The following is a 10,908-nucleotide window of genomic DNA, read 5'->3' as shown; positions in this document are numbered from 1 at the left end:
CTCTTGACCCCGTACCAACTACGCTTTTTAAAAAGCTCTTCAGCTGCATTGCTGCTGACATCCTAGGTATTGTTAACACCTCACTACAGTCTGGAATCTTCCCCAGCAGTCTAAAGCATGCTATTGTTACCCCACTACTGAAACAAACTAACCTGGATCCTTCTGTCTGAAAGCTATAGGCCAATCTCAAACTTACCATTTTTAGGCAAAATACTTGAGAAGGTTGCATATAAACAACTTCTCAGGTTTCTGTCTCTAAACAATCTTTTCGACATCCATCAGTCAGGTTTTAGGTCGTACCTCAGCACAGAAACAGCTCTCGTCAGAGTTGTTAATGATCTTAAAATCGCCACAGACAATCACCAAGTTTCAGTTCTAGTCCTCTTAGACCTCAGTGCAGTGTTTGATACTGTTGATCATGTTATCCTTTTACATCGTCTTGAACATTTGGTTGGTCTTAAAGGTGCAGTTCTTAATTGGATCGCATCCTATCTAAATGAGAGGACATTCTCTGTCTCTATTGAAAACTTTTCTTCCAATATCATTAATATTTTATATGGGGTACCTCAGGGATCAATTCTTGGTCCTCTGCTCTTTAATTTATATATGCTTCCACTTGGGTCTATCATTCAGCAGTACAACATCTCCTATCACTCATATGCTGATGATACACGATTATACATTTCTATTTCCTCAGATGATCCTAGCCCTTTAAATTATCTTACCCAATGTATCTCGGATATCAAAACTTGGATGGCCCAGAACTTTTTAAAACTCAACGACAATAAGACTGAGATCTTATTAGTCGGCCCTAAGGCCCTGAGACAAAAGTTTCATTCTCTGTTAACCTCCCTGTCAGTAAATTCTTGTGAGGATGTCAGAAATCTAGGGGTAACTTTAAATGCTGAACTCAACTTCCAGAAGCATATCTCAAGCATCTCAAAGACTGCCTTTTACTACCTTAGAGTCATTTCTAAAGTTAGATGCCTCCTTTCTCAACATGACTCCAGAAAAATTTGTACATGCTTTCATCTCAAGTCGATTAGACTACTGTAATGCTCTTTTTGCTGGACTAACAAAGCAAACACTATACAAACTCCAGCTAATTCAAAATGCAGCTGCCAGAGTACTAACTGGAATGAGAAGATATGATCACATATCGCCAGTACTAAAATCACTACACTGGCTCCCAGTAAAACAAAGAATTGATTTTAAAATACTTCTTATTGTTTTTAAATCATTGAATGGCTTAGCCCCATCATGTATCTCTGATATGTTAACTGCATATACTCCAGCCAGATGCCTACGGTCCTCAAGCAAAGGTCTCCTCTTAATCCCGAGAATAAATACTAGTTCCGCTCATGGTGCTTTTAGTCACTATGCCCCTCCACTCTGGAACTCCCTACCTTCTGAACTGAGATCTTCTAAAAACAGACTGAAAACATATTTATTTGCCTCAGCTTTTGGTTAAAATGTAAGGTCTTTCCAAGTTGGTGTGGCGACTTTCATTTTTATTATTTTTATCAGAAACTTTTATTTCTATTACCATTTTAACTTTTTATTTTTATTTTATTTTAATATCAATGTGTTTTAAATGTCTATTTAATAATGTTTTTCTAAAAGCGCATTGAGTCTGTGTATGCCATATGAAATGTGCTATATAAATAAACTTGAATTGAATTGATTGAACAGTGATATGCTACAAACATGTTAAACAGCTGGGAAAGGCTGTCGCAAATCCCTCGAACAGGTGGTCAATCAGAGATTTCAAACAAACGAGGGAACATGTGGCAATGCAACAGCGCTGTTTTCCCTTGATGAAAGTGAAACCACCAGTTTTCCCACATCTCAACTTTGGCCAAAGTTTTTAGAAATAATCGTTTTCAGTGATACAAACTCATTAAATAATATGAATTTTCCATATGGGGTCTTAAAAGCCATGTATCCTTCTAGCCACAGCGTTTTTGTTTCAAACATAAGCCTAATCTAAGCATGCTCCGATGACGTGATAGACCAGGCGCTGTTGCTCACCTGTCCATCATCGTAAAGCCTGATTTGATTGGTCCGCCCGATTTAGGGCGAGCATACTTCCACCACAATGGAGCAATGCCAGACCGAACTTCCCGTGGGGCGGGACTAAGTTCGGAATGGCACCCAGGCTAGTCATTCACTTCAGTGATGCTACTTTCTAGATGTTACACGTGTGACTGTGGCATGGCCTTGGAGCTTGATCTTGGAGCTCAACACCCAAGGCAGTTTCATCACTGCTCTGATCTCCAAATCACCAAGGAAACATAATGGGTGTGTAGGGCTTCTAAAACAGATTGATTTCTTTCTTTTCATTGATTGATTTCACTGTCTGCCCTATGACATTAAAAAATCTTTACACCAACATCTTGCATAAACTTTCCCTCCAAGATTTTCCATTACTTTGTATCTCAGCTATCTTAGCTGGCACGTCAGAGATTCAAAAATACATAAAAACAAACAGTGTCTTTGATAAACACAAGGCCAGGACATTGTATATTATTTACTTTCCCCAGGCTTCTATAGGCTATCTATACCAACATGAACCAGGCAGCTATAGAACCAAGCAAAAAAGATTTCCTTCTCACAAACCATGATCTAACCCTGTGCCATTTCACATATATTATTATTATATTATAGCTGTATTGAACTAAAAGCGTTGCACATACAGTAGTGTAGTGAATTAGTCGATGTAAACATTCTTTTCTAGATGGGGTGAAGGTTCCGGAGACACCTGCAGCTTTCCCACATGATAAAGCTTGACAAAGTTGTAGTCTGGCAGGAGGTATAAAATGGAGGAGACATGCCATACAGCGAACAGCTTTATACCGGCTTGGACATGAAGACCCTGATTTTGTTGGCTTTGCTCGGAGTGGCTTGTAAGTAAACCGCAGAGAAGTGGCACAGGGAGTTAAATGAATGTGGTCATATTGACCTAGGTGCTGCTGGGTAGAATGTTTCCTCTAATTCTTCACCACTGTGTCACCTATGAGTTAGAAGCTTCAACAATGTACCTTGATATAATGGTCACTGTGTATGGAACTATGGAAGTAAGTACAGGTGCATCTAAAAAAAAATCAATATAGTGGATCGCCTGCCCTGCCAGACTGAGAGATTAAAGGCTCAGGAAAGCATTGCCGGTAGCCTACTTTGACTTAATTAGCTGATTATGAGCTCTTCTCAGGACATTTCTGTATTATAAATTCAAGTTTATGAAATTAGACACTGGAGTTTAATTTACATGAGCTGTAAACTGTAATCATTAAGATTCTAAATTATATGAAAGTTTCACTTTTTGAAATACATTCTGGGAAAAACAATAACTTTTCCATAATCTTCTATTTTTTGGAGATTCACCTGTAAATAAATAATTAATTTTAATGAACTATTAGCTGACACCGGAAATTATGTAGCCTTGATTTAACAGGTGCAAATGAATTACACAGACAGTTGTTATGTGCATGGGTTGTAATTGCACACTGCCATTTGGGTTTCACTCTATTTCCTTGTGTGATGTTCTTTTTGTGTTGACACCTTATTGCATCTTGTGTGCTGCAGTAAAATCCATCTATCTATAATACATATGTTGATGTTGTTGTTCTGGTTGGGTCGTGTCAACAGGGGCCTCCGATGAGAAGGTGGTGGGAGGTTATGAGTGCCCCAAGCACTCTGCTCCCTACCAGGTCTCCCTGAGCGACGGCTATTTCCACTTCTGCGGTGGCTCCCTCATCTCCAGCCAGTGGGTCGTGTCTGCTGCCCACTGCTACAACTCGTGAGTGGCACACCACTACCAACCGCTTCGCCGCAAACAGGGAGTCTCTCTGTAGCTTTTCAACACAGGATCCACCTAACTAGGGTGTCAGAATCCACCAACAGTTTTTTGACTTTGACATAACGTCAATTCCAAAATCATTTTGATGGCACATAACCTGATAACATGACAAATGGCAATTCTGCCATTGTCTGAGCTAGCCTGGCTAGCGCCACCACTTCTCAATGAGACGTGGTCTGGGAACCAAACATTCATTTTCTCGTATTTGAAAAAAATGCCCAGATCCGTTTATTGGGTGCCACGGATGTCTATCAAATGCGTCTGTGCATAGCTCATCATCGTCTTGCTTTCCCACCCGTTCTGTGATTGGTTCCCTATCTCAGGCGAAAATTTGCTCCATGGTCTACATGCTGCCTTAGCAGCGTGAATCAAATCGCGCGCAAGGCAGCATGGGAACACCCAGGCTATGTCTGAGCAGCCCTCTGTAGGCGATTACCGACCTCGCAACTTACTAGTTTCGGGTAGGAAACTGCATGTAGCCAATTTTTGATTAAAGGGTTTTTTATATTTATCAGGAGTGCCTCATCTGGGAAACTAACTACACACTTGCTTATGGAACAGATGCTGATCTATAGATATTACTATTGGGGGAAATGAAGATATTCTCAGATAATAGATAAAGCAAAATGTTAAAATTACCCAAAATATTAATGGGAAGGAATGTCAGCTTTGTTTTTTACGAAATGTCCATCAAACAGTCAGCAGTCTTACAGAAACTAGTCAAAGTGTTTTCAGTTAGGCTTACACTAGAGAGGCAATGGTAAATTGAAAACAAAAATCCATTTATGACCCATTTATGAAAAATGTTTTTAGATTTATGGTTAATTGCATAAAAAATGGAGTAATTCAGTATACAAATATAAAATAGAGGAACTACTACCAGCCAACTACTGCTAAATGTAGTTAGGCTACACTACTGTAGTTTAACGGCATGTTAAGCAGTCATGTTAGCATCGTTAGCATTAGCATCATGTTAACTCAGACTCTTGCTAAGTCCAGTTCCTCTCGTCCCTCTGTAGCCGCATCACTGTGCGTCTGGGTGAGCACAGCCTCAACTCCAACGATGGCCCCGAGCAGCACATCAGCGCTGGCAAGATCATCAAGCACCCCTACTACAACGACAACAACCTGGACAACGACATCATGCTCATCAAGTTGAGCCACCCTGCTACGCTCAACAGCTACGTCCAGACCGTGTCCCTGCCCATCAGGTGCCCCGTGGCCGATGAGCCCTGCATGGTGTCCGGATGGGGAAACACCGCCACTGGTGGCCAAAGTGGGTATTTGTCCTGGACATTGTGAAGATGTGTGAAAGTGTGTGTACAGTACGTGTGTCTGTGTCAGTGGTGTAGTCTATGTGATACGCAGGACAACAGTGTACCCACTTAAAAAGTATCACTATCTCAGTATACTCACTAAAAATAGGCAAGGATACGTATTAACATTTGGGGTTGATCACATACACACTACAGCTAACAAGACTACATCACAGTATACCCACTACAGCTACACCACTGATCTGTGTGTTGTTTTACTATAGACATGGGCACCAAACGCCCTACTAAGATTGTGTGTTTGAGAGAGAGTGTATGTGTGTGTGTGTGTCTCAGTATTACATGTGTATCTTGCATTTAGATTCCATACATGAAATGTAGGTTGTATTAATTACTTTGTGGTCACTACATTTTTGCAGTCTTTTGCAGGGACTCATTGGAATGACTCTAGCAGAGCAAACTTGAATTGTGCAATACGATGTACACTCAAGTGTGTTTTCTCTTTATCAGCTATCATGCCTGACCGTCTGCAGTGCCTTAGGCAGCCTATGATCGACGACCGCATATGCAAGAACGCCTACCCCCACCTGATGACAGAGAACATGCTCTGCTCCGGCTTCATGCATGGAGGAGCCAGCAGCTGCCAGGTCAGAGCCATGACATCATAATCATAACCCCCAGCGATTATGACATCATAATCACAGTTAACCGCAAGCATGACATCATAATCGCAATTGACAGTTATTGTAACATCATAAAAATGGGAAGCTGCTGAATGCATGTCATAATTATATCCCCTGGAATCATGATATCAGTCAGGCTTGAATTTCCCCTGGGGATCAAATCTATCTATCTATCTATCTATCTATCTATCTATTGATGACCCCTGTAAGTATTTTATCATAATTGCAGGTCACCCAGGAATTATTACATCAAAAACAAAAATCACCACTTGACTCCTTATATTATAATTCATTAATCACACAATCTGGAATCTGGTGACATCACTATCATTTCTTCACACACCTTGAAACATCAATAAATAATCACGCTTTACTTATTCAAGACAGTCCAAGTTCAGAGGAGCTGTCGGAAATCAAACAGCAAAATCTACTGTAAAGAGAACTGAAAGCCCAAGCAGCTGAATGACTTATTAAAGTGTGTGTATGTGTTGTGTGTGTTTGTGTGTGCATTGCCCGCTTGTGTGTGTTTGTGTTGTATGTATGCACTGACTGCTTGTGTGTGTGTCTGTGTTGCTTATACACCTGTGTGTGCGTCTGTGTGTGTGTGTGTGTGTCTATGTATGTATGTGTTGTGTGCGTATGCACTGACTGCTTGTGTGTGTGTCTGTGTTGCTTGTGCATCTATGTGTGTATCTGTGTTGCTTGTGCATGTGTGTGTGTGTGTGTCTGTGTGTTCACTTGATACAGGGTGACTCTGGTGGACCTCTGGTGTGCGGTGGCCAGCTGCAGGGTGTGGTCTCCTGGGGCTACGAGTGTGCTCAGCAGGGCCACCCCAGTGTCTACGCCCGCGTGTGCCGCTACAACAGCTGGATCCAGAGCGTCATGAGCAGCAACTAAACACCCATACAGTACACCCCTCTGCTCCAATGGGACTATAGACCCTTTCAAGAGAGTTCCATTATCAGCATCATAGTTGGCCCCACAAGACTTCCTTTTTAACATTCCATATGTTATCTTAATACAGAGGAAGTAGATTGGGACCCAAGTAGAACGTTCAAGCATTGTTTTTGTTTTTATTGTTGAAAGGGTCTATACTGTCACAATAGACTCTGTAGCCAATAAAGACAACTGGCGACTGACATGGCTTTCAACAGAGATTTCATTCAATAAACACACAAACCAAACCATCAAAAAATGCAATGATATGGCAATATAGCCTTCAAGTATTATCGGCATAGCATAGTCTTTATGGCAAGATTTATTGATTTTTGACTACTGGTGTTTTTGCAGAGAATTGATTAGCATTGCTTCTTTGGCATTTTTCTTAGCATTTTGCATACTCAAAACCATAACAATGTATGACCAGAACATCATATTACTGATCTTACTTGTGTAGTGTGTGTCTATTTGGCTGTGTTATATTTTCCATGAACTATAAGCTCTTCTTACATGCTAAATTCCATACCAGTTACATCACTCATGCACATCTGAATTGAGGAGGTCAACGGGGTTAGTTCCACGATTCAACCCCTTTTGGAGGCATCACTGTTTTTTGCTTGCAGCTGCAACCTGTGGTCATACAAGCACAGAAATTCAATCTTACATAAAATGATGAGGCCAAAGCACAATGAAATACAAGGGCGTAACTTTGAGTTAAACATTTGGGGGGTTAGGGGCACGTCTTCATGTTCTATAACAGTTCATATTTATAGTTATTGGGGGGTTGTATTGGCTGGCTTTAATGGCTTTTTTTTTTGGGGGGGGTTAAGTTACATTAACGTTGAACTTTCAATAACATTGAAATTTAGAACAATATGCCTAGCAATAGCGTTCATTTGAGTATTACAGTGTGATTACAAGGGTGTAAAAGCATTACCTGTCCAGCAATTCTGTCCAAATCTCTTTGACCCTGAGGAGTAAGTCTGCGGCCCCTGTAGAAGAGGAGATGTCAAACTCTGACTTAATCCAAGGTCTGCCATGTACTAACTCACAGCATAGCAGCTTACAACATCCCACCAGAAGGATAAACTCAAGCACCACTTAATTAGTGTAGACAAAAATGGGATCCAAGTTGCTGCAGATACTGTAAATTGGAGCATTGGTCACTGATAAAACGGACTGACAAGGGGCTGATGATCAGAGAACCCGGCTTCAGAAAGTAAAAGTCTCATGTATTGGTCCTACCTGTGCATCTCAAACAGGTAATTTGACTAATTACCTCATCTGCCTGGCTGAAGAGTTGAGCTAAAGAGAATCTGGTTTAGTAAATGGTTGGAAAATGTGGTAGGACTTTTACGTCCTGAAGCCGGGTTTCTCATCTCTGATGATGATGTAGACTACTTTAGCTGGTTCTACCTACCAAAGTCCTTTTAGGCAAGTCCCCCCACTCGGCGGACATCTTGCAACGCACTTTGGGCAGTTATCAGGCAGCTATTTTCCTATATAAGTGGATGGGGAGGCATACAGGAAGTGACAGGATATGTGTAGAGACTACTGCCATATTGGTGTTATGAACTAACCCCATGCATTTCTATGGAGGATTTTTTGAGTGCTGTCTCTCCTCATTAGAACGTCTCTGGTTCTACACCTTACCCGTTTGGGTCCTTCTCCACCATCTTGAGGCCCTCCAGCGCTTGCAGCACTTTGCGTGCCACGTTCCGTGAGCCCACACTGAAATGGGATGGGCACACTCCATTTCTGTGCCGACCGCCGTAGATTTTGATCATGGCACCAACTCCGACACCCCCTCTGAGGTACAAGTGGCGTGCTGTGGATGCTACAGTATGGTTCAGATATTGGCAATGGTGATAAGCACAGAGGTGCTACAAGCCTCGACATAAAAATAAAAACAATTGTATACTATTGTATACAATAATACCTAGGCTCTAGGCTCAGACCAATTAGTGAAATAAACCTACAGCAGCTCTCCCTGACTTGTCATTCTAGAGCTAGTTTCAATCACCTGGGATAAGTTCTCTTACCTGCTCTAATGTAGAACCAGTTTTCGTCACAGGGTGCCAGCTCCTTGTGTTTTGCCAGCTTCACTGTGTCTACCCATTCTGGAACTTTCAGTTTGCCCGACCTGAAACAGGATGGGATGTCCTTAAGTGACTCATTTGAAACCATGTTTTGAAACCGTCTATGCGCCATCAACACAAAATAGCCATTAAAAATGACTAGTTCTTCACACTAGAGAGGCACACAGCTTTGCTACATAAGTTGATCTTACTTTTTGAGGAAAGCAGAAAGTGCCCGCACAAAGTCCTGCTGGTTGACGTCTTTCACTGTAACACCCGGCATCTGCAGGAAATATATTAATTTGTATTTCGTAGAGAAATGGCGGATTCAATGACCAGGGTGAGTAGAATCAACTCTATCCTAGCTGTCACTTACAGAATAACAGATTTCTGGTGCCACGCACTGACGTAGCCTACCGTTTAGTTCTACCAGAATGGTCCGATTATGCTACACTATAAATGTAGGCTGCAAAATTGAGCATGGGCTAATTTAGCATAATTCCACTGTTATTTTCGTCAATATAGCAATGAGGTTGTTATTGTAGATACATATTTATAAATGTCGCGCCTTCAGAATTGAAACAACGATAGGCTATATCTGCAACATTGTCTAAACCAACAAATAGCTGACAGCGCTTAAGATGCAGTTACGGCTCTGTTGTACGGTCTACATGTGAATTCCATGGGGCAATTATTGAGTTTAAAATCAGTTTAAAATCAAAACCATTTTACCTTAGCCTACTCAGCCTCCCGCAGCGCTAGTGATGCTGAAATATGCTGAAGAGGCGAGAGTTGGCGAGACTAGCCTACATTACAGCAGGGGGAGTGCAGTCGACTGGCCCTGAACAACCTAGCCTAAGCATGGATTTCACTGCTCTCATTTAGGCTAAATTAGACACACAATGCAAGCTATAAACGGCAGTAACATTCAGTCTGCTGCAGTACCCATGATGTGGCCCAGGGCAGGTAGGCTAAATAAAAAGAGACATTAAATTTGGCCATATTGTTCAATCCATACTGGACTGCTGCTTAGATAAGATCACTGATTAAATTAAAAAATGCTAAGTTTCACAGTGCACTGCGATTAAATAAATCTATATTCATGTAGGCCTAATCCTATTTATATTTAATAGGCCTATTGGTGCACTCTCACTGTATGACCTTGTCTTGATAGCCTAGCCAACTTCAAATCATTGCATTGCAAAATGGACTGGAGTAGGGTGGATTGAGTACAGTTGTGACACTTTTTGCTTACACAAAATCAAACAAAAAATAGATACTGAAAAGAAATGATTTCCCAAATGACATTCCACATGCCATTTCCTTACAGTAGATTGACTAAGATATTATCAATCAATAATACCCATAATTAGTTTATATTTTTCCACAGTTAGCTCATGAACATAAGGTGCATTTTTGTCTCGACTGTCTCAACGCATATGGAGTAGTTGAGACAGTACCTAGTACAGTTGAGACACCCATTTTAATGATGTATAGTTAACTAACTGTTCATTGCAAAATGGTAATAAAAAATAGCAATTGGGCAAAGGTTTTTAATTTAAATGTATTAATTTAATTTAAATTACCGTTGGTTAAAATGAATTAAACAGGAACAAAATGTTCAAGTAATAACACTATCAATGCATTGTGTCTCAACTGTACCCCATTGACCACCTCGCACATTTCTCTAGATTTTGCAATGACCTTACATAACACAATGTCATGAAATATGCCAGTTTTTAGGGCACAGAATAATGTTTGTAATGATACCAGTTATGTTTAACAGTCACATACTGTAAGGGTAATGAGCTATTCATTGTAGAGGGTACATGGTGAATTGAAAATCTTACTTAAAAAAAAAAAAAAAACAGTTTGCCTATATATTTGGACCTGTGTCTTATAAATTTTCCATGATCAAAGAGGACAGTAATATGCATATGCATATGCACACAATATATTTAAGGTGTATCAACTGTACACATGCTCCAACTGTACTCAGTCTACCCTATAGGCCTACTGCAGTATAGACATTTCTGTACTCAGTCTACCCTATAGGCCTACTGCAGTATAAACAT

At 40.7% G+C, this 10,908-nt stretch overlaps 2 protein-coding genes across 3 annotated transcripts; one reads left to right on the top strand and one right to left on the bottom strand.

Moving 5' to 3' along the window:
* Positions 1-2,830: 2,830 nt before the first annotated feature.
* Positions 2,831-6,955, top strand: LOC125285643 (serine protease 1-like). Its single transcript, XM_048230172.1, has 5 exons — positions 2,831-2,906; positions 3,649-3,799; positions 4,879-5,135; positions 5,644-5,780; positions 6,564-6,955. Exons 1-5 carry the CDS (start codon positions 2,831-2,833, stop codon positions 6,711-6,713), a joined length of 771 nt encoding a protein of 256 aa, XP_048086129.1. The 3' UTR covers positions 6,714-6,955.
* A 101-nt stretch (positions 6,956-7,056) lies between these two features.
* LOC125284947 (40S ribosomal protein S19) lies at positions 7,057-9,688 on the bottom strand. Of its 2 annotated transcripts, none has more exons than XR_007191965.1 (6): positions 9,566-9,688; positions 9,046-9,116; positions 8,798-8,898; positions 8,409-8,592; positions 7,693-8,254; positions 7,057-7,385 (listed from the first exon to the last, which is right to left on the bottom strand). XR_007191965.1 is itself a non-coding variant. In XM_048229117.1 (6 exons), the coding sequence occupies exons 2-6, from the start codon at positions 9,114-9,116 to the stop codon at positions 7,359-7,361; spliced, it is 438 nt and encodes a 145-aa protein (XP_048085074.1). In that variant the 5' UTR covers positions 9,566-9,688; the 3' UTR covers positions 7,057-7,358. The 2 variants fall into 2 exon arrangements, 1 of the variants encoding a protein (XP_048085074.1); XM_048229117.1 differs by having other exon boundaries at positions 7,693-7,747.
* Between the last annotated feature and the right edge of the window lie 1,220 nt (positions 9,689-10,908).

The sequence above is a fragment of the Alosa alosa genome, chromosome 20 (genome assembly GCF_017589495.1).
Source record: "Alosa alosa isolate M-15738 ecotype Scorff River chromosome 20, AALO_Geno_1.1, whole genome shotgun sequence".
Classification (NCBI taxonomy): Eukaryota; Metazoa; Chordata; class Actinopteri; order Clupeiformes; family Clupeidae; genus Alosa; species Alosa alosa.
The sequence above is the reverse complement of the archived record's forward strand: the minus strand, read 5'-3'. Positions and strand labels throughout refer to the sequence as shown.